The following is a 23,845-nucleotide window of genomic DNA, read 5'->3' as shown; positions in this document are numbered from 1 at the left end:
TTGCGCCACATTTTGTGAGACTTCTTGCATGTTTCTTCATTACAAGAAAGCCACAAACACAAGGAGAACAGTAGCCAACATCCACGATACACGTTGCAGAGCCATTCCTCTAGCATCCCCAGTAGGCGTGGATGTCTCATCGCTGGTGCCAGTGACATCAGCTGCGTCCGTTCTGGATTTCGATGCATCGACGGCTGTCGAGCAGCTGCCCATCACACTGCAGATGTAGTCACCAATGCCCTCAGTCGTCGTAGTAGACGCATTGGCGATTATCACTGAGCTGACCAGCCCACTGCTGCCCGGCACGAGGGTCGGCAAGCTCATGACCTGCGTTCTGTCATTGCTGGTGATGGTGACAGGACTTCCACCAGGATATACCACTTGACTACCAGTTGTAAGGGGTCCAGACGCAGTCGCTCTTGGCTGTTCAGGCAAGCTGGTCACTTGTGTTTGGCCACCTTCAGTCAATGTAATGCCAGTTCCACCCCGTGTTAGGGTCTGCGTGCCGACGACAACCATGCCATCGGTGACGTGGGCGTCGTTTACTGCCAGCAATGACTGCACTTCGCTATCATCCAGATCACCGTTCGAGACGATCGCAACCTCTTGAGTCTTGCCATCTTCTGCAGGAATGCCGACGGAGATAGTGTCGTCGGACGACGACGCCGGCAGGCTCACTGCACCGGTGTACTCCGAGCCGGCGATGGTGATTGCAGGACCACCAGGGACCAGAGTTTGTGTCCCAATGACCAGAGCACCGTCTTCGTACTGAGCACTGTAGCCGGATACCAAGGCTTGGACTGCTGCTTGGTTATCAGCAGACATAGTGACAGCTACTGCTTGTCCATTGCTGTCAGTCGCTGTGACAACGATAGGACTACCCGCGGTCGGCAATGGAAGGCTCAGGACTTGGGTGACTTCGTCGTTCGAGACAGTCACGGCAGGTCTCCCAGGTTGCAAAGTCTGTGAGCCGATGATTACGGCACTTCCATCGACCACTACCCCTTGTGCCGCGACTATGGACTGAACAGCGTCTTGGTCGGCAGCACTACCAGCAGAAAGGGTTACCACGGCTTCTTGGCCACTGCTGTCCGTTGCGGTCACGACAACAGCAGGATCTTGAGTCTGCGCCGGAACGCTCAAGACTTGCGTCTGTCCATCGTTCGTAATCGTCACAGCTGGTCCGCCCGCCTCGATAGTCTGCGTACCGACGACCAAAGCATTGCTTGTCACAGATGCCCCGTTTGCGGCCACGAAAGATTGTACCGCATCATCGCGGTCATCGTTGGTCAGAACCACTGTGAAGGCAACTGGCGTTCCGCTGCTTGTCATTGTGACCACAACGCCGGCAGGCACTTCAGTTGGCGAGCCACCAGGTGTTTGTGAGCCGTCTGTATCGGTGTCGCCAATTGTGTCGCCAGAACTTGTCGAGTTATCCTCATCCTGCGAGTTGCCGGGGTTATCCGTACTTCCAGAAGAACTCGGATTGTCATCGGTAGATTGATCAATGGGTTGTACTGCGGTGTCGTCCTCGGACTGATTCGTACCTTCCGTCGGGTTTGATGTGGAGTCGTTGTCCCCTTGCCAGCCTCCAGAATCATCCATGTTGCTGTCATATGATGAGGTGGTTGAGTTCGACTCATCCTGCCCAATCTCACCTATAGCTGACCATATTAGATCTTGATTGATCGGTGTAGACTCTTCGTTGCCTTGAGTTAGAGTAGCTGAGGGTGATGGAGAGGAAGCGTCGTTCGGAGATGAGTCGTCTGTGCCGGGATCATCTGTGGCAGAGTCATCCGTGATCGAGTCGTCCGGCGAGGCAGGATCGTCGTTATCGGGCTCGGTCGAGTCGCCGGGCTGTGTGGGCGACGGGACTGGTGGTGTACTGCTAGTAGCGATTGCGTCAGGTCTGGATACCGGACTGGCAGGAGTAGAAGATGCTGGCTCGGGCTCAGCGCTTGGACGGGCAACAGTGGAGGAATCAGGAGCTGGCTGTTTCGCTTGGGTGGACGAGGCTTGCGTCGTTCGCGGTAGTACGACATTCTCAGTCAAGTAACTAGCTCCTCGTAAGTGTGCTGGCGAACCACCGAGTGATATAGAACAACTAGACAGCTCCGGGATGTCGCTGAGATAGTTTGTCAACTCTGGGAAGGTCCACCACGGGAACGCAATGCCCGTGCTCGTCTCGACGCCTGAAGCACCTGAAGGGTGAATTGTCTCGATGTAAGAGGAGAACTCGTCTGTGTAGGTCACTGATGTTGTTACAATGGTGTGAATCGTGGACGGGCACAGTCTTGTCGTGATCCTAATGGTGTTACCAAGGTCGATGAGAGGGTCTGGGTAAGTCCTACATGAGTTATCAGCGTGGCGTGACAGTCTCTGATGGTTGCATTACCTACGCCGTCAAATGATGCCATGTCCCGTTGTTATCAAGTAGCCCTGGGAACACTCCTAGAAGCGAGCATTGGGAGTTGACTGTATAATATCCGGGCTGAGTCGACGGGTAGGAATCGGGCTGAGTCGTAGTCGTTCCCTCGTTGTAGTACTCTGACTCGTAAAGGCTCCAGTTGCATATCAAGCTCGAAGAGACTGTACGATTACTGTCTGGATCCACATAGTATCGAGTCGTAGCAATGGGAGGCATTGTCGACTCAGTCACGGTTCCAGTTGTTGACGCATTTCTTGTGACCATAATAGCACCGCCCCAATAGGCAAACGCCGGCTTGAAATCGACAACGCATGACGGGCCGCCGTAGAATGTACAAGCTGAAGCTGTGGATGTCGAGTTCCCATAGGTGGGTGTTGTCACTAACTCTGTCAAAATGCATGTCAATCTATTGATATGGATCGAATGTACCTGACATGTTTGCTGTTACAGCAAGACAGCGTCCGCCGAACACTTTCGTCGTACGAAACAAAAGGTCGAATGTGACGATCAGCGAAGTCGCTGGGAAGCGCATGGACTCGACAGTATGGCGATATGATCTCAACCGAGCTGGGTAGGGCTGAAGGCGAAGACATCCGCCAGCTGGGCTGTGAGCGCCGTTCGTGCAGTATTGGACCCACGCACTCGTGCAAGGTGGACCATCCACAAACACTATCGGCACCAAAATGTCGGGTAGGCGCCCATGTTCAACATCATATTAACTCAGGGCTTGGTTGGTTCAGATCTTTGGGTGTGTAACTGTGTTCTACTGGCTATAGACGCGTGGATACCGAGAGGTCCAGACATGCCGAATGTACTGCAGCCGCCAGGAGCAGAGGTCGAACCAGTCTTTCCACAGAAGCACGCCCATGCCGTGGCTCGACATGTTGACATGATCATACAACATGTGCACCCGATTCTCCAATCAACAGACTGATATGCACCTAGAGGAGGCTCCACCCTTCAGCCGCAGTGGGTCGACAGGGGCCCGGCAGCGCCAAGTCGGTAAGTAATATATGATGCCCAAACCGGTGTGACCTTGTCGTGGCATTAATCAATAATATGCGCACTCGGGAATAAATGCACCGGAGGATTGTTTCCTCTCTACAAGTCAGGCAGCATTACTTGGAATCCTGCATATTGTCGCTACAAGAAATACGTAAGCAGGCTGAGGACTGCGCCTGGTAGGACGGCTCCAAGTACACTTTGTAAGCTCGACTGTGCTCTGCTTGCGCTGGACTCGGAGGCCCCGGTAGAAGCTGCTGCGTCTTCATTGATACTCGCCGAAGCTGCCGTGCTGAAGAGTCCTGTACTTGTCGTGCTTCGGGCAGTTGCCGTTGAAGATAACCTCGAAGATTGATCTGTCACCGTGCTCAGGCTGGCGATGGCCCGAGAGCTCTCCTCAGCATTTGGCGTTTGACTTGCACAGCCTCCGATAACACTACATATGTAGCCATTGAGATCCTCACTCATCGTAGTGTCAAGCTTGGAGATGGCAATCACTCCAGGCGGCGCTCCTGGTGTTGCTGGAGTAGGCAGGCTGGCAATATATGTAGCGTCGTGCTCGTTTATTGTCACTGCGTTACCACCAGGGACAAGCGTTCGCGAACCAACAACGATCGCGCTATCCGTCGCCTGCAGATCCTCCTGTGATATCAGAGACCGTATTTGTGATGCTGCAATCCCGTCACCGGCCGAGAGGGTCAATACTTGCGATGCACTTGCGCCAGTGATGGTAATCATAAACTCCCTGCCCTGCCTTTGCGCTGGTATGCTGACGACCGGCGACGTTCCATCGGCGGACAGCGTTACAGCTGGTCCTCCAGGCCGAATGGTCTGAGACCCAATGACAACAGCACCGTCGACATAGCTTGCGCCGCCTGCTGCTACGATGGATTCGATTTCATCTTCACTGCTTCCTTCAACCGGCAGCAGCGTAACTGCTGGAGTTGCCTCGGGCCCAGCAAAGGTGAGAGCAGCTGCAGGCGTTGGGTTTGACGTGCCGCCCTGCGGCTGAGAGAGCGCACTGTCGGACTCAGGGTTTTCGTCGCTGGTCTCCGTCACATGAATGCTCGCGTCTGTTTGGCTCGGGATCGTGCCCAGGACAATGCCTTGGCCTGCATTCTCATCGTCACTGCCAGAAGAAGCATTGCCAGCTGCGCCGCTTGGACCTCCTTCGTCACTTTGAGAGTCGCTGTCGGCTGAGCTGATAGTCCCGCTCGACTGTCCGGAATCTGCATTGTCTTCCAGGCTGGAACCCGACTCGGTTGTTCCAGAAGTAGGAGTGGAGTCTCCGTTCGGTTCAGAATCGTTCACGCTCTCAGTGCCACCGGCACTACTTGAGGTTCCCTCGTTAGTCGTGCTGTCTGTGTCTGAGCCATTCCCCGAATCGGCGTTATTCTGCCCACCGGTCGAGATCGCTTCGTCATCTCCCTCACCAGAATCGTTAGTCTCGTCTGCATCACCTGAGTTCGCACTTTCATTCGAGCTGTCCTGCGGCTGAATGACGATTGGTACCGCAGGATTGTCGTCAGATTGATCTGCATCTTCGGAGGGACCTGGGGAATCTGCTTGAGTTGGGGACGATGGTGCTGCCTGTGAAGCCTGCTCAGCAGCTTCGCCTATGATTGACCATATCGGATCTTGGTTGATCGGGGTCGGATCTGCGTCTTCGTCTTGCTCAGGGGCGCTCTCCTCCGCCACATCGTCTGTGGGACTCCCTGGGTTGGCTGTGGGCGAAGGAATATCCTGAGTCGGTCGCTGCGGAGACGCTGCCTCATCAGTCGGCTGCGTCGGTAGAACTGGTACTGTGGCAGTGATAGTCGTTTCTGGCTCATCGTTCGGCTGCGTGGTCTGTGGAGCTTCCGGCTGAGGTGTGTCCGCTGGCTGAGCTGCAGTTGTGGTTCGAGCCAATACTCGATTCTCGGTCAGATGATTCGCAGGCTTCAAGGTTTGTGGCGAGCCATAAAGATATATTGAACAGGATGAGACTTCAGGGACGTCAGGCAAATAATTCGATAATTCGGGCATCGAATAGAATGGCATCGGCACTTTCTGCGACCATGTATCGGAGTAGATAATGGAGCTTGTGGTTGTTTGGATGGGCAGTCCGGTCGTAGTGGGACAAGTATTGTACCATGTTTCGAACTTTGAGCCGAGATCAAGCTTAGGATTCGGATAAGTCCTGTCTGGTCAGCCTCGCGAAACCAGACCTCTACGTTCAGTGCGTGTGCTTACGCCGAAATTGCAGGATATCGCCAATACCACTCTTGATCGCGGCGAAGCACGCCTATCAAAGCGCAATCGCTGTTGACGGTATAGTAGCCTGCCTGCGATGCGTTCCTCCCAGGCACCACGTATGCGGATGAGTATTGCTCCCAGTTGCAGATCACAGATGAAGAGACAGTAGCATTGGTGTCTGGATCCAGGTAGAACCTTGTTGTGGCGATAGTAGGTATGCCTTCAGTGCCATTGCCAGAAGTGACCGCAGTACCCCAAACACCAACTGCTGCTGGGTAGAGTCCAACAGTGCAGGGGACCTGACCGCTGTTGGTCGTACACGATTTCGTGATCGTGGATATGTTACTATACGATGTGAAGCTCATGCTGCCAATATCACTCGGATTGTCAGGTCCAGCTGTGCATAGATTCGGACTGCGGTGGGAACAGGCGGCAAGTTTGATATGTAAAATAGCAGCGACATTTGAACAAATGGGTGGCTCAGTGTCGTTATATCAGCCGCATTGCTGACATGTCCAATGCTGTATAACAGAGCAGGGCACGCAAGCTGACCCACTAAGCGTCGGCGGAGTATATCTGTCCATCTTCATCTTGCAAGTCAACGCGAAATACTTGCTAGTACGCATAGCCAGGATCTCGTTCCTGCGCTTACGCGTTGGGATCATGAGACCGACCCAGGTCGCTTGATCTTCGCAAAGGCGAGAGCGGTGGGTGGGGATGTCGTCTTGCTAGCGTACACCTGGAGTACAAAGCGTGAAGCACACGCATGTGCATCGGTGTCTAGGGCAAAACTGTGGTGCGTGTAGACGGAAGGATCGTGATCCCAGTCTTTTGATATCGCCAAGCCAGCTAGCAATCTATTCTTGCCACATTTGATAGATTGTTGCAGTAGCCGCCCACGGACTCGGCTAGAAATGCTCCGACAACACGTTCCATCCTTGTCTACCAGCATGGATAGCTGTTGACGTGCAACCGAGCTGAAAGATGGCTTCGGGTCTTGCAGATGTTGTGTGATCGAGCAGCTCCCAGGCGGACTGCCGTAACGCCCTGGCACACTGGCACTGCCAATCTCGATGTCTGTCGTAACCCTTTATTGATGTTGACAAGATGATGTACACACATCGGAGTTGACCCTTTTAGAAGATGGCGATCAGCGTCGCACCCAGTCAATACTGGTAGGTAGTCCGCAAGTAAAGCGCAGGTTCCATGACTGACCAGACCCAGGGAGGGGAACGATGGTCCTTGGTCAACTTTCGCACTTCAGATAGGCAGTCCACCGCAGACAGTCCGAGTCCTGCCATCGACCTCACAATCCTCAATATGGGTGGTCCTCCCAGAGGGCTGCGCTGCCGAAGGCGACCCAACCGATTGCGCTGATCGACGAGGACTTCTCTTTGCAACAAATGGCTCGACAAGTTTCGACAGAGTCGGCGACGAATACTTCGAGCTGCCATACTACGAGCCGGAGCGCGACCTGGGCTATACTGGGAACTCGCTTGTGGGCAGAGATATAGCAATCCTGGGCTGGGATGGCAGCACGGCGCCGTTACTGCAAGATCAGATAATCACTGGCTTCGCAGCGAAACAGCCGTTTCTGGGAGTGCTGGGCCTGACCCCCAGGCCAGTGAATATAACTAGCTTCGTGGACCAACGTCCGAGTCCGCTGGGTACTTTGCTTGCCGATGAGAAAGTGAAGAGCTCGTACTGGGCATACTCCGCAGGAGCTAGATATAGACAACCGGAAACGCATGCCAGCTTGACGTTTGGCGGATATGATGCGCTGAGAGGGAACGTTAAGCATGTTTTGACAGCGCCGACGGGTATTGAGACAGGCCGTGACCTCCAGCTTGCGATAAGAAGCATCGCCATCGACGATGACGCCGGAAGGCACAGCGCGGCGGGCTTGCCGATGTACACGATCATCGACTCGACCATACCAGAAATATGGCTGCCGATAGATGCCTGTGCGGCGTTTGAGCATGCTTTCGGTCTGACCTGGAACGAGACTGTGAGCATGTACTTGGTGAACGACACCCATCATGACACGCTCACTGCCCAAAACGCCAGCATTACTTTCACAGTGAGTGATAGCACTGATGCATCGACATCGTCGCTCAACATCACGTTTCCATATGCTGCGTTCGACATGGAAGCATCATTCCCACTCGCTGGTATCACAGACAACAGCAGTTTGCGATACTTCCCACTGAAGCAGGCGCAGAACGAGTCCCAGTATGTGCTCGGGAGAACGTTCTTGCAAGAGGCATATCTCGCTGTGGACTACGACAAGTCGCAGTTCCATCTCTCGAAAGCCACATTTCCAAGCGATGCCGCGACCACGGACATCATTGTGGCTGGTTCAGAGGAAGAGTCTGGTCTGAGTACTGGCGCAATTGTGGGAGTCGTGATCGGTGCAGTGGCGGCGGTGGCGTTCATGATAGCCTTTGGCTGGTGGTTCCGCAGACGCAGAAGAGCAGCGAAGCGCTGGTCTCAACCCACTGAGGACAAGGTGGATGGCTACGAGCATTTGCAGCAAGACGACGAGCATTTGAGCCAGCTGCCGAGTCCAGAGCTTGAGGCCGGCAGTGTGGTGCATACGAAGGCGCATCCATCGAGCCAAGAGCTTGATGGCCAGATCGCGAATAGGCTGAAAGCTGATCGCAGTGATCTGAAGACCCAGGAGCTTGATGGAGAGATGATGGTCCATGAAGCACCAAGCGGCAAGCAAGATACCGCTGAAGTCCAGGGTAGTCCGATGGTGCATGAAGCTCCAGTTCGGGAGCGTCCAGCAGAGCTTTGGACGCCTCCTTTGACAGAAGCGAAGAACACTTCCGATCTGGCAGAGCTTCCATAGCAGTGCAAAGCTCGAAGACGATGTCGTGATCTCAATGCCTCTTTGGCAATACAAACGGTTCAGTCCGCCAAGCCTCGCACTCACAATCGTCGTTTGCGTGCCTCTCAACATGAGACGGGGGTGAGACCGGAGAGTAGTTTTGTTTCCAGTCAAACAGCCTTTGCGTCCACCTCCATCGACAATACATCCCCCGCGCCAAACCTGGACGCTCGTCATTGATCACAACCTTCATATCTGATTTCTCTGGGGCGTGAATGAGGTCCCATACTTCGGCATTCATGTTTTGAAGATCCTGGCTAACCTCCTGGCATCCAACGAGCTCGACGACACGTAGTGAGTGGCGACGCGTCTTGGTCCACTGCATGATCTCGGGCGCATTAACGAGCGGAACTTGCTTCAGTTTGAGGCATTCGAGGCTCATCAGGCTTGGCTTGTGATCCTCGCGTCTGGAATTCAACACGCACCACAGGATCATCGCACGCCTCGCAGCTGGCTGATCGGGTACGTAAGGCTTCTAAAGCAAGCTCCCGGAGATCGGGAGCGCGGGCCAGGATGTCAGCCAGTCGGGCCCTTCTGTCGATGTACCTGGTCCACGCTGCGGTAAGGTCTTCGACGTCGGCGATAAATCCATATTGGCCCACATCAATAGTCAACGCCAGGCGTCGCAGAAACTCAGGCCTGAACGTGCGATCTGCAATGCAAACATTGGAGAGACTTATAGTCGCACCAAGATCGCCTCCACCAACGAGGCAGCATCCGCCAAGCTCGAGACTGTGTAGTGGGTAACCTGATCTAACAATCGCCCTCAGGACCGTATTGCATGCTTGCGGTTCCGCAGGATTGTGTGAGTCCACTGGCTTTTGCGGGTGTCCGAGCAGTCGCTGCAGTCGCTTTGTCCCCGCAGGCCTTAGGAATGGATAGAATGACTCTCTGTAGTGATCATCGACAGCAGGGATCCTGGTCACACATTGGATTGACAAGAAGTTTGTGAGAATCCGGATGAGCTGGCCCTCTCGTTCCTCGCGAAACCGTTTCGCGTCTTCTACCAACGTCGCATGTCGCTTCATCTTCTCTCTAATAGCAGCCCTCCGACCCGGGGACCGTGCTGCAGGTCTTTGCCCTGATGACAATGAAGAATAGTGTTTGTGAAATCAGCATCGTTCAGCTCCCCGATAGCGAGCGTAGCAGAGCGCATAGTAAGGGAGAAGACAGGATGTTCAGAGATTGCAAGCAGATAGCTCATACTCGTCCTGTCTCCCAGAGAGAATGTGCCGCTCTGGAAACATCTTTTGGTCTGAAGCGATCGTGTCGCGCCCTCGAAGTCGTTGCAGGCCGCTCTGAGGTTCAAGAGACTTGGTGTGTCGCAAAAAGATCCAATCAGCTCTTTCAGCTCCACAGCTAATTCGATGAGCGGGCTGTCCATGTCGGGGTCCGTACAGTCCTCGACCGCGATGTTGATAGCAAGCGTCTTCAATGTGTGAGCGGTGAAGGGGAAAGCAGGACGGCGAGAAGCTGAGGTCATACAGCAAGGTTCGCGCCGTCAAACCCAATGCTCAGTCTGGCTAAGTTTGGAAGTCAGTATGCACGCGATTCAGATGCCAGAGCCTGGGCAACCTGAACGTAGAACACAGGACTCCAATGTGGCACCCACCCGCTCACTCAACAACGCAAGAGCAATCATCATTCATAGGCGAGCCCAAGTACGGCGCACGAGCACAAATTCAACGAAAGCGAGACTGCACTTCTCTTCAATACCTCCCCTTAGCTCTGCCTCGTTTCGTGTGAATGCAAACTTCCATATCCTCTTTCTCGGCACTCCAAATAAGACCCTCAAGTTGATATCCTCCATCTGGCTATCACGACGAGGTTCCCACGAACCAACTTTCACCACCCGCAGAGTCTGCCGCCGGACCTTGGCACAGTCTTCCAATGCTGACGGTTGGTTGAGGATCAGATGGTCGATTATCAAGCACTCGAGTCTCATGAGCGCCGTGTTTGGAATGCCGAGAATGCTGTTTAGAATTGCTCCCCGGCGCTGTGCTCCTGGATCAATGTGGGTCTCCAGCGCCAGATCCCGTAGCTCTGTTGCTGTTAATAGGAGGCGAGACAATGTTGCCATATCCGTCTGCATCGTGTTGGTTTCGTCTTCATTGCTAGATCCAAATCTGGCAGTACAATCGATGTCGAGGACTAGTCGACGCAGTCTGGACGCAACAAAGACGTTGTCGTCGAAACGGAGGTTCGATATGTAGATGCTGCCTAGCTCAACAACCTCTGGCGGGTAGCCTGACCGGATGAGAGTTCCCAGGATGATGTTGCATGCGTAGCCTGGGTGCAATAAGGTGGACCCTGCCACTGGTTTGGGGTACTCAGACAGCCCGCCTCGACGACTCAACCCATAGACTCCGCATCGACGTCCTGTTGACTCCATATTACAGTCATGGACTGCGAAGATAGCGAGTACACATGCCGCGTGGAGGAAGTTGGTAAACATTGCAGTGAGCTGTGTTTCAACTTCGTGCTGACAACGCTTCGCTTCGTCCTTTGGAGATGCAATCACCTTTGCTGTCTCCCTCAGCATGATTCTCTTCTCTCTAGGCGTTGTGCTGAGATCAACACTTCCAGCGGTTGTAGACTGATGCCATCGTCTATCAAGAGGTCGAAGCTGTTCAACAGTGAAGATGATAGATTGCATGGTCTTAGAGAAGACAGGGTGCTTCGAGATCCCGAGCAGACGGCTGATACTTGTTCTGTCCGCCAAAATAAAGGTTCGGTCACGAAAGAAATTGTCGATCAGCATCGCTCTCGATTTGGCCTCGAGATCCCTGCATGTTGCTCTAGTGTTCAAGATGTCGGTCCGGTCACCGCGTGTGAGCATGAGCTCGATGAGCTCGATGAGCTCGATGAGCTCGACAGGATGCTCCAGAATTCGACATGCTCCAGGCGGACCAGCTACGACCATGGCCGAGATAGCACTCAAGATGGTTGACAATCTGTCTTCTGATGCTGTCGCCGTACCAAAGGCGAGCCGTGGCCAGTCAGCGATTAAAGGTCTTAGAGTCGGATGTCGTGAAGCAAGAGCAACCCCAAGATGCCGGCACCTGTGCGAAGAGCAGACGTCGCCAGTGTCAGATGGTCTCGAGCAGGATGGAGAGATATGCATCATTCATGCAGGATAAAGATCCGGTGAAGGATGTTGTGTGAAGGAGCGAGCACCTCAAGCAAATGCCCACCAATACTTGATGGAGCTTCCATGATCGTCCCGGCGAGCACATCCATATCGTCGAATGGGGCCTGATATCGACACATGGCATACAGACAACTCTACAGCCCAAATCCGATCATCTCAAGACCTCTCCTCACAACCTACTCCTCTCCCCACCCCCGCTCCCAGCCCTAACCACAACCTTCCCCTTCGCCCTGCCCGTATTCAACCTCTCAAAGGCCCCCCTCGCATTCTCAAACGCATGCACACTATCCACATAAACATCCCCCGGCTGTAGCGTCACCTTGGCCTCCTCCAACCACTCTTTCTTCGGCGCCAGAATGATCACATCATAACTCTCTCCCAACCCATACTAGCCCCTCGCCCACCTGACCCACTGCGCGGCCGCATAGTATGGGTGCATGTAATCATAGTAAGTGGCTGGTCCACCCATCATTGTCCGGCCCGTCTTGTCCCCGACGATAGTGATGTATCTCTTACTCGAAGCGAGTGCAATGCATTCCGTCCCGCCTACGCAGCCGATTACAGCGTCCGGGTTGAAAGCTCCAACGGCTTGCCGCACGTCGTCTTTGGTATAATCCACATGCGTATCCACTTTCAAATCATCCAAAATAAACTCTTTATTCTTCGCCGAACTCGTCGCAACAACCTTCCACCCCGTCCTCTTCGCCAGAATAGTGCTGTAGATTCCGGTCGAAGAGCTTCCACCCAGAATCGCAACTCTCTTACTCTGCGTCCCCTCCACAAACGGCGCAACAGCCTCGATACACGCCTTGGCCGTTAACCACACCAAGCTAATCGCAGCCGCCTTCTCCACGCTCCAGCCCTCGGGCTTCTTCACAACCGGCGTGGCCGCAAGATTGAAATGCGCCATCTCCGCCAGCGCTCCACCACCGGGCGCGAAAGGCATCAAAGACATGCCGAAGGCCTCATCACCTGCTTTGAAGCGGTCTGAGCCTGAGGATACGACGGTGCTGGCGAAGTCCATGACTGTGCCTTTCTCGTCACGGTAGCTGCCGACTGGGAGATTCCACTTGGGCAGATTCATCATTTGGATGCCGACGGGGTTGAGGGCGCATGTTGCGATTTTGACGAGAATGTGGTTCTTCTGCACGGCTTGCGATGTAGGGACGGTTGTAGTGGAGAGCTTGAGGGTGTTGGGATAGCCATTTGTGTAGGTCCAGGCGCGGACTGATGTGGTGGACATCGTTAGGGAGGCCCGTTGGTGAGCAGGATCGGTAGAGGGTTGACAGTGATGAGGGTGTTAGACATCGTGAAATGCAAGTGCCAATGGCGGGAATAACCTGCCTTGTAATTGTTCGTGAGAGCTCCAGAGACGAGGTTAGGAAATGCAGGTCCCAGGCCCCGCAGTGACGACGAATTGCCGCCGGCGAGAGGAAGGTCTACCGACGACACGATATGAGTTCCCTCCCAACCAATGCCGAGACCAATACTATATCGTAGCATCTACCCAACCCACCGTCTAGCACTCTTGAAGATCCTCGTCCAAGGCCCATACTCGCCCCACTCCTGAGCCTGCTCAGCCGGCAAATAGCTCGCGACCTCCTTCAAAATCGTCCTCTCCGGATGCGGCATCAATGCCAGTACTCTCCCATCTGGCGTTCGTACACCAGTGATACCCATTGGGCTACCGTTCGGGTTGAAGGGGTACCGCTCTGTGGGCTTGAGGTAGTTGTCCACGTACCTCATCGACACAAGACCCTGGTCGATGAGAGCCTTGGGCGAGGAAGCGCCAGTGGAGAATTGCGCTCGTCCTTCTCCGTGGGCGGTGACGATAGGGAGATGCGATCCTTCCATTCCGTGTAGGAAGACGGAGGGAGGTTGGTTCGGCGGGTTTGTCACCTCAACCATACACACCCTCGCCTCATACTGTTCTGACACATTCCTCTCGAACGTCGGCCAATTCTCCGCACCAGGTATAATCTCCGTCAACCGCGACAAGAACTGACATCCATTGCAAACTCCCAGGGCGAAGGTATCCTTCCTCTCGAAGAAATTCTTGAACTCGTTCCGCGTCGCCTCGTGAAGGAGCACACTCTTCGACCAGCCCTGGCCAGCACCTAGCACGTCACCGTAGGAGAAGCCACCACATGCTGCGAGACCTACGCAGGATGCGAGCGAGAAGCTGCCGGAGAGAATGTCGGTCATGTGGACGTCGATGGGGCTGAAGCCGGCGACGGAGAAGGCGAAGGCCATTTCTGCTTGGCCGTTGACACCTTGTTCGCGGAGGATGGCGACGCGGGGCTTTTGGCGGATGCCGATTGTGTTGAGGGTGGAGCCCCAGGGCATGATGTTCTCTTCGGGCTTGAAGGAAAGCTTGTATTGGAGTCCCGGGTCTTTGTCATCTTCGAGATTTACTTTCTCGACATCGGCGCACTCTGGGTTGTCTCGCAGCCGTTGCATCGCCCAGGATGTGTGATGCCACTTCTGCTGAAGCTCTTTGCGTGAGGCGCGGTAAATGCAGTCTGCGCCGTAGTGGATGGAGAGTTCTTGCTTCGAGGCTTTCGGTACTGTCGCGATTGTAATTGGTGACATTGGGGCAAAGACACCGCGGAAGACATTTTCGTGCTTCTTGCGGATTTGGAAAACTGCGCCAAGCTCTTCGTTGAACAGAGTCTCGATGACATCCTTTGGCCGGCCAGAAGTGACGATGCGATCCAGCATGAGATCCATACCACAACGTCCGGCGAACATCATCTCAATCAGAGTGGTGAAGAGGCCACCATCAGAGCGGTCGTGGTAGGCCAGAACAATGTCTGACTCATGCAACTGCTCAACAGCATGGAAGAAGTCCTTGATATAATCCACATCATGGACATCAGGCGCCGAGTTACCAACCTGGCCAAAGGTCTGAGCCAGAGCTGAGCCACCCATCGCCTTCTTGCCGCCGGCAAGATCGACGAACATGAGGAGAGTCTCGCCGACATCCTCAGATCGGCGCAAAGCAGGTGTCCAAGTACTGCTAAGATCATTGACGGGCGCGAACGCAGAGATGACAAGCGAAAGTGGTGCAGTCACTTCCTTGTCCTCCCACTTCGTCTTCATCGACATCGAATCCTTGCCGACGGGAATACTGACCCCAAGCTCTGGGCATAGATCCATGCCAATGGCCTCAACAGCCTCGTAAAGCGCAGCACCCTCGCCAGGATGACTGCTAGCAGCCATCCAGTTGGCAGAAAGACTGACCTTCTTCAGCCTGCCTTGGATACCCGCTGCTGCGAGGTTCAGCAACGACTCAGCAACCGACATACGAGCTGAAGCAGCGGCCGAGATCAAAGCCAACAGAGGTTTCTCGCCCATTGCCATGGCCTCTCCGGTGACAATGCCGGGAGTGAGCGAAGTAGCAGTGACGGAGACGTCAGCCACTGGTGTCTGCCATGGGCCGACCATCTGGTCGCGAATTGTCAGACCACCGACTGTGCGATCCGCGATCGTGATGAGGAAAGACTTCGAGCCGACTGATGGCAATGACAGCACCCTCTCCACAGCATTGTTGAGCACCGCTGTCGAAGTAGCAGGCTCTTTCGGAAGGTAAGTCGCCAGACTACTGTCAAAAGACGGCAATACCAGCTTCCTCGACTCCACAGTCCTGTGCATTTTCGGCGGCTTGCCAAATAGCACGTCCATAGGCAAGTCGATCGGCCTAGCATCAGAGCCATCCTTTGCATCCCTGTCCATAAGCACGAGTCTCTTCTCCGTCTGTGCCTTGCCAACGATAGAGTAACCACAGCGCTCACGCTTACAGATCCTCTTAAACGCATCCAGCTTATCCGGCGCGACGGCCAGAACGTAGCGCTCCTGCGCCTCACAGCACCAAATTTGCAGCGGACTGAGGCTTGGGTCAGCGTTGTCGATTTCCCTTAACTCGAATGTAGCACCGTGTCCAGAGTCGTGTGCGAGCTCGGGTAGCGCGTTCGATAGTCCGCCAGCTCCGACATCGTGGATGAACTGGATCGGACTCTCAGCGCCTCGCGAAGTACAAGTGTTGATGACTTCTTGCGCGCGTCGCTGCACTTCGGCATTGCCACGCTGCACACTAGCGAAATCGAGATCGACGCTGCCTTCGCCGGACTGGACACTTGAAGCTGCACCTCCACCAAGACCGATGAGCATAGCAGGACCACCAATGACGACCATGTGAGCCCCAACATCGACAGATCCATCTGTCTTCAGCGCATTGTCTGGTCGGACAGTACCGACACCGCCTGCGATCATGATAGGCTTGTGGTATCCTCTCACTTCAGTCTTTCCATCACCGACTGGGACTTCCATAGACAGTGTCCTGAAATACCCAGTAGTGCACGGCCTGCCAAACTCATTGTTAAACGCAGCACTTCCGATCGGCGCCTCCAGCATAATATCCAGACTACTCGCCAGGTGAGCCGGTCGTCCAATGTCAAGTTCCCACGGCTGCCTATGATCCGGAATGAGAAGATCCGACACCGTAAAACCAGCCAGACCTGCTTTCGGCTTGGAACCCCTTCCCACAGCACCTTCATCCCGAATCTCACCTCCAGATCCCGTAGCGGCTCCAGGATACGGCGATACAGCTGTTGGGTGGTTATGAGTCTCCACCTTGGCCAGGTAATGCACCATCTCCTTCGTCTGCTTCCACTCCCCAGCAAACTGATCCGGCGCCCAGAGACTTCCATTGTAACCCTGCAGCACCGCAGCGTTATCCGAGTAAGCAGAAATGACATGCTGCGGATGTCTCTTATGCGTATTCCGAATCATGCCAAAAAGGCTATTCTCCTTCTCCACCCCATCAATCGTCCACTTGGCATTGAACTGCTTATGCCTGCAATGCTCCGAGTTGACCTGCGCGAACATAAACAGCTCCACATCCGTCGGGTTCCTCTGCAACTTGTTCGTATACGCATCAATGAGATACTCCATCTCACTTCCATCAAGCGCCAGGCCCAGAGTCCTATTCGCCTCCTCCAGCGCCGCGCGCGGGCCGGCAGGATTCTGCAGCAACTGCACCTTCTGCAACGGCGCGGGAGGCGCCTGGGCAAACATCTTCCCCAAATCCGGTGGATCCATGCCAATACTCTCCGTCATACGATCATGCAACGCATCCGCATTCCTCAACACCCCACCCACATCCCCCTCTCCACCCTTCCCCTCAAACCTCACCGCAAAAACCACCCCCCTCTCCACCCTCCCCACCACACCCCCCAACCCACACACTTCCGCAATCCCCGTCGCCCTCGAACTCCACGGCGAAATACTCCCGGCCCTCGGCACCACATAAAAAACCTCCACCGCGCCCCTCTCCGGCCGGCTCCCACGCACCACCGCATTCCTCAAAACACCATACAACTCATCCGTCGAATCCGGATACCTCCCATACTCCAGCAACTGCTCCAGAGTCTCAGTCTGTTCCGCCGAGAGTTCGTCTTGCGAGGCGACGTAGTGGACCCATATCGCGTGGAGGTCCTTGGCGCCGATGGCTTTGGCGAGGCGGGCGAGGCGGAAGTCGGAGAAGGCGGAGGAGCCCGGGAAGGCTTTGTAGGCTCTTTGTTGGGACATGGTTGATTTTTTGACGGGGCTCACGCCTGAGAGGCAGTGAGGTGGGTGTGTGGGTTGTTACATTTGGAAAGTCAAGCAGATCGTGGCGTGAAGCTAGCAAGCAATTTTGACTGGAGCCGCTAGCGTCGGTAGTTGATGCCGATGACACGTGACTGGGAAATTTCGCTGAAACTGAAGGACCGTGTGAGGATGTGTAATGGCAGGCATGTGAACTTTGATAGGATACCATACGCGTAAAACTCCTATCCATCTAGGTATTCAAACGCCATGCTCACGCTTCTGCCTTGCTCAAATCCCCCGCTGAGAACATAGATAGGTCTTCGCTAGGAAAACAAAATCCACGCTGTTCGTACAACCAGCAAGTCCTTTCGCGCACTCATGCAGTAGTAGTCCCCTCTGTCGAGCTCCTCTCTCAGCTGGAGGCACTGCCCTTCCGACTATTGCTCCTGGATCTGCCACCTCCATTCCCGTTCCCACTGCCAGTATTCGTTCCGCCATTGCCCGAGCTTGTCGAATTTGTTTCGCTTTTGCTTTTGCTGCCGTGCGAACGCTTCTAAAACACGCGCCCAATCCAATCAGAATGACACACCATCTCAAATGCAGGAAGAAGTGAAGTGTGGCTATGCAGACAGGTGATGCGTCGACTGGCAGCACAGATGTACAAAAGAAAGAGGGAGAAGATATGTGGTTCGCGGGTGGTGGATAATGTATGCTTAGGGATGAGGCGGGTTGAGGTCGTGCTCAGGTATCGCTCATCCACGTACCGAATTGGCATGCCTCTGTGTTTCCGCCCTTCGCTCGTCGTCTATTCGTAGCCGGTTCATCGAAATCGGATCTCCGTCGTCTGTGCGCGTTGGACTTTTGCTTGAGTTGCCAAAGTTTCCTTGTGGTGGCCTCACGGCGGGTGCGTGGCCGTTTTGCTTCATCTGCTCAGCCAATTGACTGAGTCGGTCCCACTTGGCTTGTCGGTTGGCCTTGACTGCCTCGAGGTTGTTCTGCTGCTCTGTGTATTCGTGCGAGCATTCGTCAAACAGCTGTGGGTTTACTTCCATGAAAAGCTTCATCGCATTGTACACCATGCCGTGGATAGTTCTGTGGATGCCGTTAGCCTGTGACCTGAATTCCTCTTTGCTGCGATGGCATACCTGTTCCAGTGTCCCTTCGAATTCTCGTACAGCGGCGCAAACATAATCGGCAAGATCACGTCGACGTTGTCACTGACAAGGTTACAGAAGTACTCGTTGTTCCAAAAGTACAACGCTCGCTCGGCAACCTGCATCTAATCAGCATATGGTGGTGTGTTCGGCGATCATTGCGACATACCTGGAAGTGCGGACTTGCGACACTCTTCGCCAGCTGGTTGAACAAAGGTTCCTGCACCTTGGCAAACTCTGCCGGATCCATGACCTCGAAGATGTCCTCGACCTCGTTCAAGAACATGACCTCCTTCGTGCTGTTGACCTTTGGCCAGTATCGCAACAGTCCCAGAACAACCTCTTCCGTAAGCGCCGCATCTTTCTCCAAGAATTGAACAATACAATACGCCAGCTGGGGATGGTACATGCTGAGACTCTTGACTTTGTGCAAGGGTATCAGCACTCTGGTGAGGAACAACTTGTGCTCCTCTTTGAGCGGTAGTGCAAAGCCGTTGATGATAGAACCCAATATCTCTAGCAGTTCAGCGATGCCGTTGAAACGCTCTGTTTCGTAGATGAATTGGAAGAAGACGTTGTTGATGCTCCTTCTGATGTAAGATCGCAAGTTCAGGAACTTTCCGTAAATCCTGTGTAGGGTGGTCTTGAGGAAGTCCCGTTCTCGCGGATCTTCCGAGTCGAACAGCTCAAGTAGCTGCAACACGAACTGATGATCGATGTACTGCTTCGCATAGTTGGTGTTGAAGTCCTGGCTCTCGATGAAGCGTAGGAAGAACTCGTAGACGACTTGGATGTGTGGCCAGGCGACTTCCAACACCGGCTCGTCTTCCTCGGGATCGAAAGCTTCGCCTTGTGGGTTCATCGGTGGTGGAATCGGTCTGAACAAGTTCTTTGCAAACATCTCGACCACACGAGGGTACATGGGTTCTGAGATGACTTGTCGGTTCTGCGCGACGTAGTCCAGCAGCTCGTGTAGCGCCAGACGCTTGATCTCTTTCGACTTCATGTCACCCGACGCGTCGTTGAAGTCGAATATGATGTTGCACTGATCCAGCTTTTGCATGAACAGCTCAGCCCGTCTGTTAGGCGGCACCTCGTGGAAACCGGGCAGCTTTTCGAGCTCGCGTTGTCGCTGATCTGAGATGTCGAAGCGTGACGAATGCTGTCGCTTAGGGGTTCTAACTCCTTCTGGTACTGTGTCGGCTTTGGGCGTGGCCTGCAGGCGATCGAAGAGCAAGCTCTTCTGGCCAGCCTTGGGGGGCGCGAGGTCTTGCGGCATTGTCTCGGCGGCGCCGGGAGGTGGCACGTGCTGTCTCAGATCAGTATTGGGTATGTCTCTTCATGAAAGGGTTGCACTGGTCGACAGACCGGAGCGCTCGGCGAGATTACCACACTGGGAGGGAGGGCCCCGAGTCTACCGGGTGTCGACGGTCCCTGTGAGTTGAGTCCGCCGGGTGACTGCTGCCCATTGAAGCTGGCGCCGTGTTGTGCGAAGCTCCCTGACTGCGGACCGGCGGTGTTGTTGCTGGCGTTCATGTTGTTAGCTGTGCCGGGCATTGGAGCGCCAGGATGCGACTGCGTGGGTCCATCGGTGGGGAGGGGCTTGTTCCGCTGATCGACGAGGTTGCTGGTGGAGGAAGTCGGTGTAGCGTGTTGCGAGCCGGCGGGCGACTGGCCAGCTGGTGAGGCCGTTCCTGAGGAGGAGTCCTTCTTCTTGGCGAGCTTGTTGCCATCTCGGTCCTTTGCACGCGAGAGCTGGTCATGCTATTAACGTCGGCCATCAATACACGACCTCCGCGCTCGCAAAGTATACGTTGTACGTCAGGGAGAGTGCTTACCACGCGCTGTCTGAAGCCCTTCATGATGTGTGTGTGTGAGGGTGTTTATGTGTGTCTGCGCCCAGCGGGAGCAAGTCCGCGCTCTCTCTTGCGTATCGTCCAGCGTTCGTGTGCCAGCCAATGCTGCGATGCTGCGTGGAAAGGGCCCGGCCCTGTGGAGCGCGTGATGCGAGCGAGCTCTTGCCGTGCCAGCGCTAGCGAGATGCGAGCTTCGACGAGCGACAGGCGGGCGTGTCGAGGCGCAAGCGATTCGAGGGAGCGGCCACGTGACTCGAGGTTGCGTGAATCGTTGTAAGCGGCGAGGGTAGGGAGCGGCGCAGGGTGTTGTGCAGGGGCGATGGGGAGCTGAAGCCTGATGGTGGGCGCGGGAGGATCTGGCGTTGTTGACGATGACCGATGACCGCTGTGATAGCAGGCTTGGCTGGAGTCCCTGACCCTGATCCTGACTCGCTGTGCTGTGCTGTGCTGTGCTGTGTTGGGTGTGCTCGGGGAGGGGCGGCGATGAGGGCGACGCAGAGTGGATGTCGGAGTGTCTAGCACATCCAATGACGGTCACGGGGAGACGGTGTCGATCTGGATAGCCGCTGGGGACAGCATGGTTGCAAAAGAGTCTGCAGCTTCTGGCGGCGGTGCAATGCTTCGACAGTAGAAGTACATGTCGAGCACGCTGTGACGGGTGGGGGGGAACTTTCAACTTTCTGAAACAACATCTCTCCTCTCACCATCGCACTTGCTCTTGCACACACCACCACCACCCACCACCACCACCACTGCATTGTGCAGCTCCCACGTGACATCAATACAGCTCTTCTCACCACACTGCGATTCATGTCTGCATGGCTATAGCTACCACTACCAACATGGCTCGACCTCGCGACCAGCCCACGCCAGTCCACAGCATCCCCGCTACCAGGGTCGTCAGCATCGAGCACCCAGGTCTGGTGCGCAACTTCGACACAGGCTTCAAGTCGCTAGGTGGCGAGGCTCAACTCAAGCACGTGAGTGGCGCTATGCACAACATGTAACTCTTCGCACTCTCACACCACGGTAGGTCCTCGAGCACCATGTCGGTGACTCGAAGCTCTCCAGCAAGCAGAACGCACTTCCTGAACCGGTCGCTGGCGTGTCGCTGCGTCCACATGACCCACTGGCAAAGAGAATCCCATCCGTCGGCATCGAGTCACGAAATGTGCTGGTGAAGGTCACTGTGCCAAAGCGCACCGGGCGCAAACGCAAACGAGGGTCCAACGACCCGTATACTGAAGACACAGTAAAGCCGAACACCACCAGCATCACAGCGCCGGATCTGGTGCAACGACTTCGCGATAATGAGGCCAACTACACTGTCAAGGCGGTCGGTCTGCTGCGAGAAACACATCGATTCCGAACCTTGCCCGACTTTCAGATCCTCAACCGCGACATACCCATCATGAAGGAGCTCCGCGACCACACTATGGCAGCCGACTACGATAGACTCAAGAACTTCCGAGTCGACACGTCGAAGGGGCCTGCCCGCGTTGATGCCTATCCCGGACCGCCAGCCTTCACCCATCTTGACATGCCACACAAGTACGAGTACCAACAAGCTTCCGGCGTCTACTACATGCAGGACGAGTCTGGTCAGGTCATCTCCAAGAACCTGGCTGCACCGCATCGTCGCTTGACTTGGGGACTCAATCCGGACTGCGACGAGGTACCCATGAAGCCGCCACTGAGCCTGCCCAGGAGGAGTCCAAATGGTGAGATGTTGCCAAAGGCTGTGAAGATGCTCGAGAAAATGCTTCAGGACCGTCCTTTGGTCACGAAGCGTGTTGCCATGAACAACATGCCACCCCTCAGTGACACAATCTTCAAGGAAGCCACACAATACGTTGGCTACAGTTTCAAAGCTGGACCTTGGCGCGACTTACTTATTAGGTACGGTGTCGATCCACGGAAGGATCCTGCAATGCGCAAGTACCAGACACTCATGTTCCAGGTCGACAAGGAAGCTTTCAACGCGGGTCCCTTGGCAGAGCAGACCTCTACAACTACGCCAGACCAGTCGATGTGGTCCAGGCCGCTGCGACACACAAGAGACGACCCACGCACCCACATCTTCGACGGCAAGAATATCACAGCAAACGGTAAGACTTGGCAGGTCTGCGATGTGGAAGACCCTCTCGTCAAGGCCATCTTCGACACTGAAGATATTCCCACCGTGTGTGATGTGTATTGCTGGGGTTGGTACCACAATGGCACCATGTCCAAGGCTCGTGCGATCATGAAGGACAAGATGCGATGCCTGTTCGCTGGAGTGGAACAGCCAGAAGATGTCTACATGAAGGTCGTCGAACACATACCCGATTACTTGGTCAAAGAAAAGGTGCAGGACCTAGCGGTGTTGACAACGAGGCAACACGGTGCGCGAGCGAATCACCTGGCCACGGAGGTGAGGAACATCATCAAGGGTGGCGAGGGCGGCATCGGAACGAAGAACAGGTATCATCGACCAAAGCGAGGACAGGCCGCCGTTAGCGCATCTTCGAAGGCTGCTGCGACGAACGCGAGTGTTTCCGGTGGAGATGGTGACACAAACGGAAATGCTGCCGATAATGATGCGAAGGAGGTTGATGCTGGCAAAGAGGGCGATGCTCCCGATGATGATGATGATGATGATGATGATGATGATGCTGGCCAGGAGGAGGAGGAGATTCCCGACGGCGAGGGCGACTTTCAAGATATGGATGAGGATAACGAGGACGAGGACGTTGACGGTGACGACGATGAGGCGGATGATGATGAAGATCCGTTGGACGAGGGCAACACTGAAATCGGGCTAGCCACCGAGCTTGACGACATCGACTGATACGAGATAGTCTCCAAGGTACAACAGGACGATCCGTTCAACTCTGAGATGCGCAAAAGAATCACCGTCACCGCCTTTGCTCTTTGTCTTTGCGCGAAGATAACGCAAGGACGATCAAGCTTGTCAAACGCAAAGACGAGGCCGTTGCTATGGTATATGATTTGGAAGTATTTGAACTGACACACGACAGGCCTTGATCAAACTCAAGTATATAAGCCATGCTTCATGGCAAGACAGTCTTCGCAGTCATATATCATCTGGCGAAACGAGTTCGAACAATGCCAGTCACATGCGACAATCTCGGCAGCCGCCTCACACTTCTTAGTTGATGGCTTGACTGAGGTCACAGGTTAGTATACATTCGTGCGCACGATATTAATGCTGAACAGCAGTGCGACAGCAGTCCGGGCGGTCGACAGTAGTGCATTGTGCATTTCTGCCGTGGTAGTGGTGACGACTGGCGCGGAACGCAGGTATGCGTGTCACGGCTCGAACGGAAGAGAAGAAAACAGGACTTCTCGAGGTGAGTCGATTGTATCTTGAACATCACCCATGTCTCGAGTCCAAACTGTCTCAGAGATCCGCGCTATCCATACGCGCGCGAAGCACATTGACTCGAGACGCCCAATAGCCGCCGACATCACATTGTCTCCACATTCACTATGGCCTTCACAAGGACTTTAGCGGGGACCGGACAACCCTTATTC

The 23,845-nt window shown here is 54.7% G+C and overlaps 8 protein-coding genes across 8 annotated transcripts; 2 read left to right on the top strand and 6 right to left on the bottom strand.

Annotated features, from left to right (window-relative positions):
* Positions 1-39: 39 nt before the first annotated feature.
* Positions 40-2,960, bottom strand: CLAFUR5_07748 (uncharacterized protein; the record flags this gene model as incomplete). The annotated part of the gene is made up of 3 exons (XM_047906896.1): positions 40-2,347; positions 2,400-2,808; positions 2,858-2,960. 3 exons carry the CDS (start codon positions 2,958-2,960, stop codon positions 40-42), a joined length of 2,820 nt encoding a protein of 939 aa, XP_047762929.1.
* Positions 2,961-3,571: 611 nt separating this feature from the next.
* On the bottom strand, positions 3,572-6,030 carry CLAFUR5_07747 (uncharacterized protein; the record flags this gene model as incomplete). Its single annotated transcript, XM_047906895.1, has 2 exons — positions 3,572-5,609; positions 5,663-6,030. The coding sequence occupies 2 exons, from the start codon at positions 6,028-6,030 to the stop codon at positions 3,572-3,574; spliced, it is 2,406 nt and encodes an 801-aa protein (XP_047763538.1).
* Positions 6,031-6,808: 778 nt separating this feature from the next.
* Positions 6,809-8,519, top strand: CLAFUR5_07746 (uncharacterized protein; the record flags this gene model as incomplete). The annotated part of the gene is made up of 2 exons (XM_047906894.1): positions 6,809-6,840; positions 6,890-8,519. The coding sequence occupies 2 exons, from the start codon at positions 6,809-6,811 to the stop codon at positions 8,517-8,519; spliced, it is 1,662 nt and encodes a 553-aa protein (XP_047763537.1).
* A 1,684-nt stretch (positions 8,520-10,203) lies between these two features.
* Positions 10,204-11,481, bottom strand: CLAFUR5_07745 (uncharacterized protein; the record flags this gene model as incomplete). Its single annotated transcript, XM_047906893.1, has 1 exon — positions 10,204-11,481. One exon carries the CDS (start codon positions 11,479-11,481, stop codon positions 10,204-10,206), a length of 1,278 nt encoding a protein of 425 aa, XP_047763536.1.
* A 616-nt stretch (positions 11,482-12,097) lies between these two features.
* Positions 12,098-12,952, bottom strand: CLAFUR5_07744 (uncharacterized protein; the record flags this gene model as incomplete). The annotated part of the gene is made up of 1 exon (XM_047906892.1): positions 12,098-12,952. The coding sequence occupies one exon, from the start codon at positions 12,950-12,952 to the stop codon at positions 12,098-12,100; it is 855 nt and encodes a 284-aa protein (XP_047762860.1).
* Positions 12,953-13,212: 260 nt separating this feature from the next.
* On the bottom strand, positions 13,213-17,298 carry CLAFUR5_07743 (Phosphoribosylformylglycinamidine synthase; the record flags this gene model as incomplete). The annotated part of the gene is made up of 1 exon (XM_047906891.1): positions 13,213-17,298. One exon carries the CDS (start codon positions 17,296-17,298, stop codon positions 13,213-13,215), a length of 4,086 nt encoding a protein of 1,361 aa, XP_047763515.1.
* A 752-nt stretch (positions 17,299-18,050) lies between these two features.
* On the bottom strand, positions 18,051-20,314 carry CLAFUR5_07742 (Serine/threonine-protein phosphatase 2A regulatory subunit delta isoform; the record flags this gene model as incomplete). The annotated part of the gene is made up of 5 exons (XM_047906890.1): positions 18,051-18,390; positions 18,444-18,571; positions 18,622-19,761; positions 19,821-20,216; positions 20,291-20,314. 5 exons carry the CDS (start codon positions 20,312-20,314, stop codon positions 18,051-18,053), a joined length of 2,028 nt encoding a protein of 675 aa, XP_047763514.1.
* Positions 20,315-21,126: 812 nt separating this feature from the next.
* CLAFUR5_07741 (Transcription factor tau subunit sfc1) lies at positions 21,127-23,138 on the top strand (the record flags this gene model as incomplete). Its single annotated transcript, XM_047906889.1, has 2 exons — positions 21,127-21,288; positions 21,342-23,138. 2 exons carry the CDS (start codon positions 21,127-21,129, stop codon positions 23,136-23,138), a joined length of 1,959 nt encoding a protein of 652 aa, XP_047763513.1.
* Between the last annotated feature and the right edge of the window lie 707 nt (positions 23,139-23,845).

Source organism: Fulvia fulva, chromosome 6 (genome assembly GCF_020509005.1).
Source record: "Fulvia fulva chromosome 6, complete sequence".
Lineage (NCBI taxonomy): Eukaryota > Fungi > Ascomycota > Dothideomycetes > Mycosphaerellales > Mycosphaerellaceae > Fulvia > Fulvia fulva.
This window is presented reverse-complemented; position numbering and strand designations above follow the sequence as displayed.